Source organism: Salvelinus alpinus, chromosome 31 (assembly GCF_045679555.1).
Source record: "Salvelinus alpinus chromosome 31, SLU_Salpinus.1, whole genome shotgun sequence".
NCBI lineage: Eukaryota > Metazoa > Chordata > Actinopteri > Salmoniformes > Salmonidae > Salvelinus > Salvelinus alpinus.
In genome coordinates this window covers 31,429,904-31,448,305 of record NC_092116.1, presented here as the reverse complement: position 1 = coordinate 31,448,305, position 18,402 = coordinate 31,429,904, and the positions used below count along the sequence as shown (strand labels likewise).

At 51.1% G+C, this 18,402-nt stretch overlaps 1 protein-coding gene across 3 annotated transcripts in view; it reads right to left on the bottom strand.

The window, feature by feature from the left end:
• The window catches only part of exoc6b (exocyst complex component 6B), a 209,576-nt gene that overhangs the window by 54,421 nt on the left and 136,753 nt on the right, over positions 1–18,402 (bottom strand). For all 3 annotated transcript variants that reach the window (XM_071379107.1, XM_071379109.1, XM_071379108.1), the window contains one exon: positions 7,698–7,839. In XM_071379107.1, coding sequence (XP_071235208.1) covers positions 7,698–7,839 — 142 coding nt within the window. The remainder of the gene's footprint in view (positions 1–7,697; positions 7,840–18,402) is intronic.

The window sequence follows — 18,402 nt, the reverse complement described above, 5'->3', positions numbered from 1 at the left end:
TCCTAGATCATAATGAATATGACTACATGGAGAGAGGGGAACCTGATCCTAGATCATAATGAATATGACTACATGGACAGAGGGGAACCTGATCCTAGATCATAATGAAAATGACCACATGTACAGAGGGGAACCTGATCCTATATCATAATGAATATGACTACATGGGCAGAGGGGAACCTGATCCTAGATCATAATGAATATGAGTACATGGAGAGGGGAACCTGATCCTAGATCATAATGAATATGACTAGATGGACAGAGGGGAACCTGATCCTAGATCATAATGAATATGACTACATGGACAGAGGGGAACCTGATCCTAGACTACATGGACAGAGGGGAACCTGATCCTAGACTACATGGACAGAGGGGAACCTGATCCTAGATCATAATGAATATGACTACATGGACAGAGGGGAGCCTGATCCTAGATCATAATGATTATGACTACATGGACAGAGGGGAACCTGATCCTAGATCATAATGAATATGACTACATGGACAGAGGGGAACCTGATCCTAGATCATAATGAATATGACTAGATGGACAGAGGGGAACCTGATGCTAGATCATAATGAATATGACTACATGGAGAGAGGGGAACCTGATCCTAGACTACATGGACAGAGGGGCACCTGATCCTAGGCCATAATGAATCAGATTACATGGAGAGGGGAACCTGATGCTAGATCATAATGAATATGACTACATGGACAGAGGGGAACCTGATCCTAGATCAGCACTCCTGGAATTTGATCTTGGGATGAGAAACTAGTTTTAGTTGTTTTAGAGGTGAGAGTTACATTTAGGTATTTGAACTTGGCTGGGGGGGGGGGGTTCAACCCTGGTGTCAGTTCTTCTGTGGTGGTTTAGAATTTGAACTTGATGGGTTACTAGGGATTAGTGAGGAACGAGAGGTGAGAGTTTAGTTGTTAGTGACTGTGTTTTCTTAGGCCCGGTCAGGTTGCATTTGGGCTACTCCGGAACAGGCGTGAGAGACAGAAATGCTCGGGCGAGAGAGTTTGCTTGTTGGTGTATTTTTTTTTTTTTAGGGACGGGGGGGGGGGGTCATTTTGAGTTTAGATGTGCTTCTTGGCTCAATGGTACGATGCGGTAAACAAGGTGTGTGTGTTGGGGTGACACGGGCGTGGTAAATGGTTGATGTGATGGTGTATAGACCCCAGCGTAGTCGAGGTGAAAAAGATTAGCAACAGCCCAACACTGTTGTGTGTGTGTGTGTGTGTACCAGTGTCAAATGTTCTCTACCCTACCACAGTACTCAGATCCTCTCCTCAATCACACACACCATCTATGTTCTTGACCCCAAAGCGCTTCCTCATAGCCTTAGCCCACCAAACGTGTCCTCATACATTTTATCACCCCCTGAAGACCCCATCTATAATTAGTCCCTCTAATTCTCCCCTTTCCATAACCCAGTAACCCCTCCAAGACGCATCACGTCTGTCACAAGACATTACGTTAAGTTTACCCCACTGTTCTATCAAACACGTGCACAACCTGTCCCTTGCTCTAATTGAGAACCCTGGCAATTTGTCAGCATCCTCTCTCTCTCTCTCTCTCTCTCTCTCTCTCTCTCTCTCTCCCTCTCCCTCTCCCTCTCCCTCTCCCTCTCCCTCTCCCTCTCTCTCCGTCTCTCTCTCCGTCTCTCTCTCCGTCTCTCTCTCCGTCTCTCTCTCCGTCTCTCCCTCCGTCTCTCCCTCCGTCTCTCCCTCCGTCTCTCCCTCCCTCCCTCCCTCCCTCTCTCTCTCCCTTTCTCTCTCCCTTTCTCTCTCCCTTTCTCCCTCCCTTTCTCCCTCCCTTTCTCCCTCTCTCCCTCCCTGCTTGGGATGCCTCAATGCCCATTTGCCCTGACAAAGGAGGTGAGACAGTGTGTGTGTGAAAAACTTGTTTGTATAGCGCCACCTGTGGGTAAAATGGAGAACTTACAGGACATAGAGGAGTCTTCATGTTGAGCTTTAAGAACTACAGGGAAATTCTCAATCTGGAAAATATGTGTTTGGAAAGAGAGAGAGAGAGAGAGCGAGAGAGCGAGAGGGACAGAGAGCGAGAAGGAGAAGGAGAGAGGGAGGGAGGGAGGGAGGGAGGGAGGGAGGGAGGGAGGGAGGGAGGGAGGGAGGGAGGGAGGGAGGGAGGGAGGGAGGGAGGGAGGGAGGGAGGGAAAGACGGGCATTAAAGCAGCATGGACTCTACAAGGGGTGGAAAGTGTTCCACAGGGATGCTGGTCCATGTTGACTCCAATGCTTCCCACAGTTGTGTCAAGTTGGCTGGATGTCCTTTGTGTGGTGGACCATTGTAGATACACACAGGAAACTGTTGAGCGTGAAAAACTCAGCAGCGTCGCAGTTCTTGACACAAATATGGCACCTACTACCATACCCCATTCAAAGGCACTTTAAATGTTTTGTCTTTCCCCTTCACCCTCTGAACGGCACACATACACAATCCATGCCTCAAGGCTTAACAATCCTTTTATAACCTGTCTCCTCCACGTCATCTACACTGATTGAAGTGGATTTAACAGGACATCAATACAGGATCATAGCTTTCATCTGTATTCAACTGGTCAGTCGGTCATGGAAAGTACCTAATGTTTTGTACACTGTGTATTTTTTAATTTAATCTTTAACTAGGCAAGTCAGTTAAGAATAAATTCTTATTTTCAATGACGGCCTAGGAACAGTGTGTTAACTGCCTTGTTCAGGGGCAGAACGACAGATTTGTACCTTGTCACCTCGGGGATTCGATCTTGCAACCTTTCGGTTACTAGTCCAACGCACTAACCACTAGACTACCTGCCGCCCCACAGTGTGCTTGTACACAACTGTTGATATCATCTAAACTTTTTAAACAATATTATTTTTGGGAGGTTATTTTGTCCATCTTCATTCACGTTTTTAAACATTATAAACCTTTCCATTGTGACATCACAACTAGTGACACGTCAGCTACTTGGATCACTTTGCCAAAGACTTTACGGTTTATTCGGAAAAGTGTACAGACCCCTTGACTTTTTAAAAACATTTTGTAACATTACAGCCATATTCTAAAATGTATTAAAATGTTCCCCCCCCCCCCCCTTTCAATCTACAGACCGCGTCTAAATAGCACGTCAAATTCCCATGATTTGTCAATCTGTGTGGGACCGAACAGCTAGCGTAAAGATTTCTAATGCTTCCCCAATATGGACGACCGGAATTGATACAGTGAAGATTTATATTGCTCAATAGCTTCGTCTTCCTCAGGATCGTGCCCCGTGCTCTAAATAACTCAACTTCAAGTTCCTCGGCGTCCACATCGCCAACAAAAACTAACATTGTCCAAGCACACCAAGACAGTCGTGAAGAGGACATGACAAAACCTATTTCCCCCTCAGGAGACTGAAAAGATTTGGCCTGGGTCCTCAAATCCACAAAAGGTTTTACAGCTGCACCATCGAGAGCATCCTGACAGGTTGCATCACCACCTGGTATGGCAACTGCTCAGCCTCAGACCGCAAGGCACTACAGAGGGTAGTGCGTACGGCCCAGTACATCACTGGGGCCAAGCTTCCTGCCATCCAGGACATCTATACCAGGCGGTGTCAGAGGAAGGACCTAAAGATTGTCAAAGACTCCAGCCACCCTAGACGGTTCTCTCTGCTCGGTGGTACCGGACGCCAAGTCTAGGTCCAAAAGACTCCTTAACAGCTTCTACCCCCAAGCCATAAGACTCCTGAACAGCTAATCAAATGGCTACCCGGCCACCGGACTATTTGCATTGCTACTCTCTGTTATTATCTATGCATAGTCACTTTAATAACTCTACCTACATATTACCTCAATTACCTCGACTAACCGGTGTCCTATTGTTATTTACTGCTGCTCTTTAATTATTTGTTATTCTTATCTGTTACTTTTTTGGGGGGGTATTTTCTTAAAACTGAATTGTTGGTTAAGGGCTTGTAAGTAAGCATTTCACTGTTAAGGTCTACTTACACCTGTTGTATTAGGTGCATGTGACAAATAACATTTGATTTGTGAGAAAAAAAAACGGACTAATTTGCCTGTCTGTAAAGAAAAGGGCGGGCTATAGAATGATCCTGCTGCTCTGATTTGATCGATCGAAGCCGTCTTTGTTCACTCTTCATATTTCATCCAATCACTTCTCATCGTCCTTCTTTCAGTTTGCACATGCAACAACTGTAATTTAGACAACCACTGACCACAACCATACAACTATTGACCACAACCACTACTATTGACCACAACCATACAACTATTGACCACAACCACTACTATTGACCACAACTACAACTATACAACTACTGACCACAACCATACAACTACTGACCACAACCATACAACTACTGACCACAACCATACAACTATTGACCACAACCACAACTATACAACTACTGACCACAACCATACAACTATTGACCACAACCACAACTATACAACTACTGACCACAACCATACAACTACTGACCACAACTACTGACCACAACCATACAACTATTGACCAGAACCACACAACTACTGACCACAACCACACTACTGACCACAACCACACTACTGACCACAACCACAACTATTGACCACAACCACAACTATTGACCACAACCACACTACTACTGACCACAACCACACAACAACTACTGACCACAACCACACAACCATACTACTACTGACCACAACCACTACTGCGACTGACCACAACTGACATGCATGAGCATTAAATTACCCCAACCTCTAACTGTTGAACCGTTCAAGCTAGATACACCAAACCAGCTTTTACATGTTTAGGTTATCCTAACTTCAAATTATGTAAAACTTTTATCAACTATAACTATATAAATGCGCATATATTAGCATAAAATAACCCGACCAACAGTAACTCTTGAACGGTTCAAGTTAGCCTCACCAAACCAACCTTCACATGTTCAGGCTATCCTATCTACTGCCACAACAAAAAAATACACATTTATAGAGTTGATGCAATTCATGTCATTTTTCTTCATGGAAAATGACCATCTAGGTATTATATGGTACTACATGGTACTACATGGTACTACATGGACCCAAGTACAGTTGATGGAGGGATTCAACACAAAGAACCAACACTCTGGTACGACCCTGTAACCCAGTCCGGTGGTGTGTGTGCTGTGTGTGTTAGCTGTGGTGTGTGTGTGCTGTGTGTGTTAGCTGTGTGTGTGTGAGCTGTGTGTGTGCTAGCTGTGTGTGTTAGCTGTGGCGTGTGTGCTGTGGCGTGTGTGCTGTGTGTGTGTTAGCTGTGGCGTGTGTGCTGTGTGTGTTAGCTGTGGCGTGTGTGCTGTGTGTGTTAGCTGTGGTGTGTGTGCTGTGTGTGTTAGCTGTGTGTGTGTGTGCTGTGTGTGTGTGAGCTGTGTGTGTGCTAGCTGTGGCGTGTGTGCTGTGTGTGTGTGCTGTGTGTGTGTTAGCTGTGGCGTGTGTGCTGTGTGTGTTAGCTGTGGCGTGTGTGCTGTGTGTGTTAGCTGTGGCGTGTGTGCTGTGTGTGTGTTAGCTGTGGCGTGTGTGCTGTGTGTGTTAGCTGTGGCGTGTGTGCTGTGTGTGTTGTGGCGTGTGTGCTGTGGCGTGTGTGTTAGCTGTGGCGTGTGTGTTAGCTGTGGCGTGTGTGCTGTGTGTGTTAGCTGTGGCGTGTGTGCTGTGTGTGTTAGCTATGGCGTGTGTGCTGTGTGTGTTAGCTGTGGCGTGTGTGCTGTGTGTGTTAGCTGTGGCGTGTGTGCTGTGTGTTAGCTGTGGCGTGTGTGCTGTGTGTGTTAGCTGTGGCGTGTGTGCTGTGTGTGTTAGCTGTGGCGTGTGTGCTGTGTGTGTTAGCTGTGTGTGTGTGTGTGCTGTGTGTGTGTGAGCTGTGTGTGTGCTAGCTGTGGCGTGTGTGCTGTGTGTGTGTGCTGTGTGTGTGTTAGCTGTGGCGTGTGTGCTGTGTGTGTTAGCTGTGGCGTGTGTGCTGTGGCGTGTGTGTTAGCTGTGGCGTGTGTGCTGTGGCGTGTGTGTTAGCTGTGGCGTGTGTGCTGTGGCGTGTGTGCTGTGGCGTGTGTGCTGTGTGTGTGTTAGCTGTGGCGTGTGTGCTGTGGCGTGTGTGTTAGCTGTGGCGTGTGTGCTGTGGCGTGTGTGCTGTGGCGTGTGTGCTGTGTGTGTGTTAGCTGTGGCGTGTGTGCTGTGTGTGTTAGCTGTGGCGTGTGTGCTGTGTGTGTTAGCTGTGGTGTGTGTGCTGTGTGTGTTAGCTGTGTGTGTGTGTGTTGTGTGTGTGTGAGCTGTGTGTGTGCTAGCTGTGGCGTGTGTGCTGTGTGTGTGTGCTGTGTGTGTGTTAGCTGTGGCGTGTGTGCTGTGTGTGTTAGCTGTGGCGTGTGTGCTGTGTGTGTGTTAGCTGTGGCGTGTGTGCTGTGTGTGTTAGCTGTGGCGTGTGTGCTGTGGCGTGTGTGCTGTGGCGTGTGTGTTAGCTGTGGCGTGTGTGTTAGCTGTGGCGTGTGTGCTGTGTGTGTTAGCTGTGGCGTGTGTGCTGTGTGTGTTAGCTGTGGCGTGTGTGCTGTGTGTGTTAGCTGTGGCGTGTGTGCTGTGTGTGTTAGCTGTGGCGTGTGTGCTGTGTGTGTTAGCTGTGGCGTGTGTGCTGTGTGTGTGTGCTGTGGCGTGTGTGCTGTGTGTGTGTGCTGTGGCGTGTGTGCTGTGGCGTGTGTGCTGTGTGTGTTAGCTGTGGCGTGTGTGCTGTGTGTGTTAGCTGTGGCGTGTGTGCTGTGTGTGTTAGCTGTGGCGTGTGTGCTGTGGCGTGTGTGTTAGCTGTGGCGTGTGTGCTGTGGCGTGTGTGTTAGCTGTGGCGTGTGTGCTGTGGCGTGTGTGTTAGCTGTGGCGTGTGTGCTGTGGCGTGTGTGTTAGCTGTGGCGTGTGTGCTGTGGCGTGTGTGTTAGCTGTGGCGTGTGTGCTGTGGCGTGTGTGTTAGCTGTGGCGTGTGTGCTGTGTGTGTTAGCTGTGGCGTGTGTGCTGTGTGTGTTAGCTGTGGCGTGTGTGCTGTGTGTGTTAGCTGTGGCGTGTGTGCTGTGTGTGTTAGCTGTGGCGTGTGTGCTGTGTGTGTTAGCTGTGGCGTGTGTGCTGTGTGTGTTAGCTGTGGCGTGTGTGCTGTGTGTGTTAGCTGTGGCGTGTGTGCTGTGTGTGTTAGCTGTGGCGTGTGTGCTGTGTGTGTTAGCTGTGGCGTGTGTGCTGTGTGTGTTAGCTGTGGCGTGTGTGCTGTGTGTGTTAGCTGTGGCGTGTGTACTGTGTGTGTTAGCTGTGGCGTGTGTGCTGTGTGTGTTAGCTGTGGCGTGTGTGCTGTGTGTGTTAGCTGTGGCGTGTGTGCTGTGTGTGTTAGCTGTGGCGTGTGTGCTGTGTGTGTTAGCTGTGGCGTGTGTGCTGTGTGTGTTAGCTGTGGCGTGTGTGCTGTGTGTGTTAGCTGTGGCGTGTGTGCTGTGTGTGTTAGCTGTGGCGTGTGTGCTGTGTGTGTAAGCTGTGGCGTGTGTGCTGTGTGTGTTAGCTGTGGCGTGTGTGCTGTGTGCTAGTGAGGTCAGATCCAGTAGATTGGGGCCGTGTGTGTGGTTAGCGTGTTTCATTAGATTGTGTTTCTTCTATGTTTTGTCTTCTTTAAAATGGGTAGATGAGGGGGTGTGTGTGTGTGTGTGTGTACTCACTCTCGCACTCCTTGACGTCTGTGTTGAACTGCTGCAGAGCTCCCATAGACACCTGTCTGACGTCTGTCTCCAGCAGCAGCTGGAGCAGAGAGGTGGAGAGATGCTTACAGGCTGACATGCAGGCTGTCTGGGCTACTTTACCCTGCAGAGAGAGAGACAGAGAGGTGGAGAGAGATGGAGACAGAGAGACAGAGAGAGAGACAGAGAGAGAGACAGAGAGAGAGACAGAGAGAGAGACAGAGAGAGAGAGAGAGACAGAGAGAGAGAGAGAGAGAGAGACAGAGAGACAGAGAGACAGAGAGAGAGAGAGACAGAGAGAGAGACAGAGAGACAGAGAGAGAGACAATAAGATACGTCGATATACCGATATGAATTTCATCCTTGGTATTCAGATGTAATCACTGGTGAACTCAAGGTTAGAACTCTGGCTGGCTGGGAAAGACCCCCCATTACAAACTGTCCATCCCCTCTTGTTTCTCTCCTTTAATCGTCTCCCGAGACATCCATCACCAGCCCAAAGTCACACACACACACACTCCTAATCAGGGCCACTTCAGGTGCAGTTAAGATGATCAAGGTGAATAGAGAGAATCCAGATGAAGGGCGAGAGGAAGTGCATGACAATGCATTAATATATACAAGAAAGAGAGCGAGAGCGAGCCAAGGAGAGAGAGAACACAGACACAGAGAGCGTTGTGGTGATTGTACAGTAAACAGCGGTAGTTTCCGTGGTGACTCAGGATATATCATCTGTTTAATGTTGAGAATGGAAACACACACACAGAGTTTTGTTAAATGAGTGTGTTATTTGTTAATTTACGCAACAGTAACAAACACAGGTAGTCGGTATTTATCATCACATGGTTATACCTTGTGTGTTTATGAGTTTTGTGTTGGGAACACACACGTTGTGTTATTCTGGGGAGATAATCAATAACCTGAACACACACCAGCATCATCTAAATTAGTGTTAATCAGTGTTGTGTCACAACAAGATAAAGGAATTATGGGAAAAGACAACAAATAAACTTCCTCAAACCTTTTTAAAAACTAATAATATAAATCAGAGAATGGGGTATTTGCACTAAGGACTTTTGCATGTTGGTCACAACAAGCTATAACCTAAGTAGGGTGACCTATAACAGCTAGACTGAACTAAGTAGGGTGACCTATAACAGCTAGACTGAACTAAGTAGGGTGACCTATAACAGCTAGGCTGAACTAAGTAGGGTGACCTATAACAGCTAGGCTGAACTAAGTAGGGTGACCTACAACAGCTAGACTGAACTAAGTAGGGTGACCTACAACAGCCAGACTGAACTAAGTAGGGTGACCTATAACAGCCAGACTGAACTAAGTAGGGTGACCTATAACAGCCAGGCTGAACTAAGTAGGGTGACCTATAACAGCCAGGCTGAACTAAGTAGGGTGACTTATAACAGCCAGGCTGAACTAAGTAGGGTGACCTATAACAGCTAGACTGAACTAAGTAGGGTGACCTATAAAAGCTAGACTGAACTAAGTTGGGTGACCTATAACAGCTGGGCTGAACTAAGTAGGGTGACCTATAACAGCTGGGATGAACTAAGTAGGGTGACCTATAACAGCTAGACTGAACTAAGTAGGGTGACCTATAACAGCTAGGCTGAACTAAGTGGGGTGACCTATGGAAGCCAGGCTGAACTAAGTAGGGTGACCTATAACAGCTAGGCTGAACTAAGTAGGGTAACCAATAACAGCTAGACTGAACTAAGTAGGGTGACCTATAACAGCTAGACTGAACTAAGTAGGGTGACCTATAACAGCTAGGCTGAACTAAGTAAGGTGACCTATAACAGCTAGACTGAACTAAGTAGGGTGACCTATAACAGCTAGGCTGAACTAAGTAGGGTGACCTATAACAGCTGGGCTGAACTAAGTAGAGTGACCTATAACAGCTAGGCTGAACTAAGTAGGGTGACCAATAACAGCTAGGCTGAACTAAGTAGGGTGACCTATAACAGCTAGACTGAACTAAGTAGGGTGACCTATAACAGCTAGACTGAACTAAGTAGGGTGACCTATAACAGCTAGGCTGAACTAAGTAGGGTGATCTATAACAGCTAGACTGAACTAAGTAGGGTGACCTATAACAGCTAGGCTGAACTAAGTAGGGTGACCTACAACAGCCAGACTGAACTAAGTAGGGTGACCTATAACAGCCAGACTGAACTAAGTAGGGTGACCTATAACAGCTAGGCTGAACTAAGTAGGGTGACCTATAACAGCCAGGCTGAACTAAGTAGGGTGACCTATAACAGCTAGACTGAACTAAGTAGGGTGACCTATAACAGCTAGGCTGAACTAAGTAGGGTGACCTATAACAGCTAGACTGAACTAAGTAGGGTGACCTATAACAGCTAGACTGAACTAAGTAGGGTGACCTATAACAGCTGGGCTGAACTAAGTAGGGTGACCTATAACAGCTGGGATGAACTAAGTAGGGTGACCTATAAAAGCTAGACTGAACTAAGTAGGGTGACCTATAACAGCTAGGCTGAACTAAGTGGGGTGACCTATGGAAGCCAGGCTGAACTAAGTAGGGTGACCTATAACAGCTAGGCTGAACTAAGTAGTGTAACCAATAACAGCTAAACTGAACTAAGTAGGGTGACCTATAACAGCTAGACTGAACTAAGTAGGGTGACCTATAACAGCTAGGCTGAACTAAGTAAGGTGACCTATAACAGCTAGACTGAACTAAGTAGGGTGACCTATAACAGCTAGGCTGAACTAAGTAGGGTGACCTATAACAGCTGGGCTGAACTAAGTAGAGTGACCTATAACAGCTAGGCTGAACTAAGTAGGGTGACCTATAACAGCTAGGCTGAACTAAGTAGGGTGACCTATAACAGCTAGGCTGAACTAAGTAGGGTGACCTATAACAGCTAGACTGAACTAAGTAGGGTGACCTATAACAGCTAGGCTGAACTAAGTAGGGTGACCTATAACAGCTAGGCTGAACTAAGTAGGGTGACCTATAACAGCTAGACTGAACTAAGTAGGGTGACCTATAACAGCTAGGCTGAACTAAGTAGGGTGACCTATAACAGCTGGGCTGAACTAAGTAGGGTGACCTATAACAGCTAGGCTGAACTAAGTAGGGTGACCTATAACAGCTAGGCTGAACTAAGTAGGGTGACCTATAACAGCTAGGCTGAACTAAGTAGGGTGACCTATAACAGCTAGGCTGAACTAAATAGGGTGGCCTATAACAGCTAGGCTGAACTAAGTAGGGTGACCTATAACAGCTAGACTGAATTAAGTAGGGTGACCTATAACAGCTAGACTGAACTAAGTAGGGTGACCTATAACAGCTAGACTGAACTAAATAGGGTGGCCTATAACAGCTAGGCTGAACTAAGTAGGGTGCCTATAACAGCTAGACTGAACTAAGTAGGGTGCCTATAACAGCTAGGCTGAACTAAGTAGGGTGCCTATAACAGCTAGGCTGAACTAAGTAGGGTGCCTATTACAGCTATGCTGCCTAAGTTGGGTGCCTATAACAGCAAGGCTGCCTAAGTAGGGTGCCTATAACAGCTAGGCTGCCTAAGTTGGGTGCCTATAACAGCAAGGCTGCCTAAGTAGGGTGCCTATAACAGCTAGGCTACTTAAGTAGGGTGCCTATAACAGCTAGGCTGAACTAAGTAGGGTGCCTATTACAGCTATGCTGCCTAAGTTGGGTGCCTATAACAGCTAGGCTGCCTAAGTAGGGTGCCTATAACAGCTAGGCTGCCTAAGTTGGGTGCCTATAACAGCAAGGCTGCCTAAGTAGGGTGACTATAACAGCTAGGCTACTTAAGTAGGGTGCCTATAACAGCTAGGCTGCCTAAGTAGGGTGCCTATAACAGCTAGGCTGCCTAAGTAGGGTGCCTATAACAGCTAGGCTGCCTAAGTAGGGTGCCTATAACAGCTAGGCTGCCTTAGTAGGGTGCCTATAACAGCTAGGCTGCCTAAGTAGGGTGCCTATACCAGCTAGGCTGCCTAAGTAGGGTGCCTATACCAGCTAGGCTGCCTAAGTAGGGTGCCTATAACAGCTAGGCAGCCTAAGTAGGGTGCCTATAACAGCTAGGCTGCCTAAGTAGGGTGCCTATACCAGCTAGGCTGCCTAAGTAGGTTGCCTATACCAGCTAGGCTGCCTAAGTAGGGTGCCTATAACACACAGCCATAACCATTGCCCTCTTGAGGAAGGAGGCACTGAAACCATTAGATATGAGCAACGAATGTTTATACAATACAAGCCTCACGACCATTACTGTTTGACATGGCAACAAAGGGGAACTAACAAGGAGCAGAGGGGGCTGCTTTGGGAAGCGACACACACACACACACACACACACACACACACACACACACACACACACACACACACACAGCGGTCAGGAACTATTAGAGGATGTCATCATTGTGACAGTCCCACCCTTTGAGTGTTCCCAACAGCATTCTGATGGTATTGGAGGAGGAGAACGGGGCGGAGAGAGGAGGGAAGGGGAGAACGGGGCGGAGCGAGGAGGGAAGGGGAGAACGGGGCGGAGAGAGGAGGGAAGGGGAGAACGGGGCGGAGAGAGGAGGGAAGGGGAGAACGGGGCGGAGAGAGGAGGGAAGGGGAGAACGGGGCGGAGAGAGGAGGGAAGAGGAGAACGGGGCGGAGAGAGGAGGGAAGGGGAGAACGGGGCGGAGAGAGGAGGGATGTGGAGAACGGGGCGGAGAGAGGAGGGAAGGGGAGAACGGGGCGGAGAGAGGAGGGAAGGGGAGAACGGGGCAGAGAGAGGAGGGAAGGGGAGAACGGGGCGGAGAGAGGAGGGAAGGGGAGAACGGGGCGGAGAGAGGAGGGAAGGGGAGAACGGGGCGGAGAGAGGAGGGAAGGGGAGAACGGGGCGGAGAGAGGAGGGATGTGGAGAACGGGGCGGAGAGAGGAGGGAAGGGGAGAACGGGGCGGAGAGAGGAGGGGAGAACGGGGCGGAGAGAGGAGGGGAGAACGGGGCGGAGAGAGGAGGGGAGAACGGGGCGGAGAGAGGAGGGAAGAACGGGGCGGAGAGAGGAGGGAAGGGGAGAACGGGGCGGAGAGAGGAGGGAAGGGGAGAACGGTACGGAGAGAGGAGGGAAGGGGAGAACGGGGCGGAGAGAGGAGGGAAGGGGAGAACGGGGCGGAGAGAGGAGGGAAGGGGAGAACGGGGCGGAGAGAGGAGGGAAGGGGAGAACGGTACGGAGAGAGGAGGGAAGGGGAGAACGGGGCGGAGAGAGGAGGGAAGGGGAGAACGGGGCGGAGAGAGGAGGGAAGGGGAGAACGGGGCGGAGAGAGGAGGGAAGGGGAGAACGGGGCGGAGAGAGGAGGGATGGGGAGAACGGGGCGGAGAGAGGAGGGAAGGGGAGAACGGGGCGGAGAGAGGAGGGAAGGGGAGAACGGGGCGGAGAGAGGAGGGAAGGGGAGAACGGGGCGGAGAGAGGAGGGAAGGGGAGAACGGGGCGGAGAGAGGAGGGAAGGGGAGAACGGTACGGAGAGAGGAGGGAAGAGGAGAACGGGGCGGAGAGAGGAGGGAAGGGGAGAACGGGGCGGAGAGAGGAGGGAAGGGGAGAACGGGGCGGAGAGAGGAGGGAAGGGGAGAACGGGGCGGAGAGAGGAGGGAAGGGGAGAACGGGGCGGAGAGAGGAGGGATGTGGAGAACGGGGCAGAGAGAGGAGGGAAGGGGAGAACGGGGCGGAGAGAGGAGGGAAGGGGAGAACGGGGCGGAGAGAGGAGGGAAGGGGAGAACGGGGCGGAGAGAGGAGGGAAGGGGAGAACGGTACGGAGAGAGGAGGGAAGAGGAGAACGGGGCGGAGAGAGGAGGGAAGGGGAGAACGGGGCGGAGAGAGGAGGGAAGGTGAGAACGGGGCGGAGAGAGGAGGGATGTGGAGAACGGGGCGGAGAGAGGAGGGAAGGGGAGAACGGGGCGGAGAGAGGAGGGAAGGGGAGAACGGGGCGGAGAGAGGAGGGAAGGGGAGAACGGGGCGGAGAGAGGAGGGATGTGGAGAACGGGGCGGAGAGAGGAGGGAAGGGGAGAACGGGGCGGAGAGAGGAGGGAAGGGGAGAACGGGGCGGAGAGAGGAGGGAAGGGGAGAACGGTACGGAGAGAGGAGGGAAGGGGAGAACGGGGCGGAGAGAGGAGGGAAGGTGAGAACGGGGCGGAGAGAGGAGGGAAGGGGAGAACGGGGCGGAGAGAGGAGGGAAGGGGAGAACGGGGCCGAGAGAGGAGGGAAGAGGAGAACGGGGCGGAGAGAGGAGGGAAGGGGAGAACGGGGCGGAGAGAGGAGGGAAGAGGAGAACGGGGCGGAGAGAGGAGGGAAGAGGAGAACGGGGAAGAGAGGAGGGAAGAGGAGAACGGGGAGGAGAGGAGGGAAGGGGAGAACGGGGCAGAGAGGAGGGAGGCAGAAAGGGGAGGAGGGAAAAGGAGAACAGGGCGGAGAGGGGAGGGAAGAGGAGAACGTGGCGGAGAGAGGGAAGAGGAGAACGGGGCGGAGAGAGGGAAGAGGAGAACGGGGCGGAGAGAGGGAAGAGGAGAACGTGGGTAGGAGGCATCTCTTGTGCTACCAAAAAGGGGACCAGTAAAGAAGGGTCCAACTACAGAGCAACGTTATTCACTCTTCGGGAGATGTTAATCAAGTCAGAACCAGTGGGTCAAATCCATACAGTTAGGGCCAAGGGGAAGGGCATCCAGGGGGTCAAATCCATACAGTTAGGGCCAAGGGGAAGGGATCCAGGGGGTCAAATCCATACAGTTAGGGCCAAGGGGAAGGGTTCCAGGGGGTCAAATCCATACAGTTAGGGCCAAGGGGAAGGGTTCCAGGGGGTCAAATCCATACAGTTAGGGCCAAGGGGAAGGGCTCCAGGGGGTCAAATCCATACAGTTAGGGCCAAGGGGAAGGGCATCCAGGGGTCAAATCCATACAGTTAGGGCCAAGGGGAAGGGATCCAGGGGGTCAAATCCATACAGTTAGGGCCAAGGGGAAGGGTTCCAGGGGGTCAAATCCATACAGTTAGGGCCAAGGGGAAGGTTCCAGGGGGTCAAATCCATACAGTTAAGGCCAAGGGGAAGGGTTCAGGGGTCAAATCCATACAGTTAGGGCCAAGGAGAAGGGTTCCAGGGGTCAAATCCATACAGTTAGGGCCAAGGGGAAGGGTTCAGGGGTCAAATCCATACAGTTAGGGCCAAGGAGAAGGGCATCCAGGGGTCAAATCCATACAGTTAGGGCCAAGGGGAAGGGTTCCAGGGGTCAAAACCATACAGTTAGGGCCAAGGGGAAGGGCATCCAGGGGTCAAATCCATACAGTTAGGGCCAAGGAGAAGGGTTCCAGGGGTCAAATCCATACAGTTAGGGCCAAGGAGAAGGGTCCCAGGGGTCAAATCCATACAGTTAGGGCCAAGGGGAAGGGCATCCAGGGGTCAAATCCATACAGTTAGGGCCAAGGGGAAGGGTTCCAGGGGTCAAAACCATACAGTTAGGGCCAAGGGGAAGGGCATCCAGGGGTCAAATCCATACAGTTAGGGCCAAGGAGAAGGGTTCCAGGGGTCAAATCCATACAGTTAGGGCCAAGGGGAAGGGTTCCAGGGGTCAAATCCATACAGTTAGGGCCAAGGAGAAGGGTTCCAGGGGGTCAAATCCATACAGTTAGGGCCAAGGGGAAGGGTTCAGGGGTCAAATCCATACAGTTAGGGCCAAGGGGAAGGGTTCCAGGGGTCAAATCCATACAGTTAGGGCCAAGGAGAAGGGTTCCAGGGGTCAAATCCATACAGTTAGGGCCAAGGGGAAGGGCATCCAGGGGTCAAATCCATACAGTTAGGGCCAAGGGGAAGGGTTCCAGGGGTCAAAACCATACAGTTAGGGCCAAGGGGAAGGGCATCCAGGGGTCAAATCCATACAGTTAGGGCCAAGGAGAAGGGTTCCAGGGGTCAAATCCATACAGTTAGGGCCAAGGGGAAGGGTTCCAGGGGTCAAATCCATACAGTTAGGGCCAAGGAGAAGGGTTCCAGGGGGTCAAATCCATACAGTTAGGGCCAAGGGGAAGGGTTCAGGGGTCAAATCCATACAGTTAGGGCCAAGGAGAAGGGTTCCAGGGGTCAAATCCATACAGTTAGGGCCAAGGGGAAGGGTTCAGGGGTCAAATCCATACAGTTAGGGCCAAGGGGAAGGGTTCAGGGGTCAAATCCATACAGTTAGGGCCAAGGGGAATGGTTCAGGGGTCAAATCCATACAGTTAGGGCCAAGGGGAAGGGTTCCAGGGGTCAAATCCATACAGTTAGGGCCAAGGGTTCCAGGGGTCAAATCCATACAGTTAGGGCCAAGGGGAAGGGTTCAGGGGTCAAATCCATACAGTTAGGGCCAAGGGGAAGGGCATCCAGGGGTCAAATCCATACAGTTAGGGCCAAGGGGAAGGGTTCCAGGGGGTCAAATCCATACAGTTAGGGCCAAGGGGAAGGGTTCCAGGGGTCAAATCCATACAGTTAGGGCCAAGGGGAAGGGTTCCAGGGGGTCAAATCCATACAGTTAGGGCCAAGGGGAAGGGTTCAGGGGGTCAAATCCATACAGTTAGGGCCAAGGGGAAGGACTCCAGGGGTCAAATCCATACAGTTAGGGCCAAGGGGAAGGGTTCAGGGGTCAAATCCATACAGTTAGGGCCAAGGGGAAGGGTTCAGGGGTCAAATCCATACAGTTAGGGCCAAGGGGAAGGACTCCAGGGGTCAAAACCATACAGTTAGGGCCAAGGGGAAGGGCATCCAGGGGTCAAATCCATACAGTTAGGGCCAAGGAGAAGGGTTCCAGGGGTCAAATCCATACAGTTAGGGCCAAGGAGAAGGGTTCCAGGGGTCAAATCCATACAGTTAGGGCCAAGGGGAAGGGCATCCAGGGGTCAAATCCATACAGTTAGGGCCAAGGAGAAGGGTTCCAGGGGTCAAATCCATACAGTTAGGGCCAAGGGGAAGGGTTCCAGGGGTCAAATCCATACAGTTAGGGCCAAGGGGAAGGGTTCCAGGGGTCAAATCCATACAGTTAGGGCCAAGGAGAAGGGTTCCAGGGGTCAAATCCATACAGTTAGGGCCAAGGGGAAGGGCATCCAGGGGTCAAATCCATACAGTTAGGGCCAAGGGGAAGGGTTCAGGGGTCAAATCCATACAGTTAGGGCCAAGGGGAAGGGTTCAGGGGTCAAATCCATACAGTTAGGGCCAAGGGGAAGGGTTCCAGGGGTCAAATCCATACAGTTAGGGCCAAGGGTTCCAGGGGTCAAATCCATACAGTTAGGGCCAAGGGTTCCAGGGGTCAAATCCATACAGTTAGGGCCAAGGGGAAGGGTTCAGGGGTCAAATCCATACAGTTAGGGCCAAGGGGAAGGGCATCCAGGGGTCAAATCCATACAGTTAGGGCCAAGGAGAAGGGTTCCAGGGGTCAAATCCATACAGTTAGGGCCAAGGGGAAGGGTTCCAGGGGTCAAATCCATACAGTTAGGGCCAAGGAGAAGGGTTCCAGGGGGTCAAATCCATACAGTTAGGGCCAAGGGGAAGGGTTCAGGGGTCAAATCCATACAGTTAGGGCCAAGGAGAAGGGTTCCAGGGGTCAAATCCATACAGTTAGGGCCAAGGGGAAGGGTTCAGGGGTCAAATCCATACAGTTAGGGCCAAGGGGAAGGGTTCAGGGGTCAAATCCATACAGTTAGGGCCAAGGGGAAGGGTTCAGGGGTCAAATCCATACAGTTAGGGCTAAGGGGAAGGGTTGCAGGGGTCAAATCCATACAGTTAGGGCCAAGGGTTCCAGGGGTCAAATCCATACAGTTAGGGCCAAGGGGAAGGGTTCAGGGGTCAAATCCACAGTTAGGGACAAGGGGAAGGGCATCCAGGGGTCAAATCCATACAGTTAGGGCCAAGGGGAAGGGTTCCAGGGGGTCAAATCCATACAGTTAGGGCCAAGGGGAAGGGTTCCAGGGGTCAAATCCATACAGTTAGGGCCAAGGGGAAGGGTTCCAGGGGGTCAAATCCATACAGTTAGGGCCAAGGGGAAGGGTTCAGGGGGTCAAATCCATACAGTTAGGGCCAAGGGGAAGGACTCCAGGGGTCAAATCCATACAGTTAGGGCCAAGGGGAAGGGTTCAGGGGTCAAATCCATACAGTTAGGGCCAAGGGGAAGGGTTCAGGGGTCAAATCCATACAGTTAGGGCCAAGGGGAAGGACTCCAGGGGTCAAATCCATACAGTTAGGGCCAAGGGGAAGGGTTCCAGGGGTCAAAACCATACAGTTAGGGCCAAGGGGAAGGGCATCCAGGGGTCAAATCCATACAGTTAGGGCCAAGGGGAAGGGTTCAGGGGTCAAATCCATACAGTTAGGGCCAAGGGGAAGGACTTCAGGGGTCAAATCCATACAGTTAGGGCCAAGGGGAAGGACTCCAGGGGTCAAATCCATACAGTTAGGGCCAAGGAGAAGGGCATCCAGGGGGTCAAATCCACACAGTTAGGGCCAAGGGGAAGGACTCCAGGGGTCAAATCCATACAGTTAGGGCCAAGGAGAAGGGCATCCAGGGGGTCAAATCCACACAGTTAGGGCCAAGGGGAAGGACTCCAGGGGTCAAATCCATACAGTTAGGGCCAAGGGGAAGGACTCCAGGGGTCAAATCCATACAGTTAGGGCCAAGGAGAAGGGCA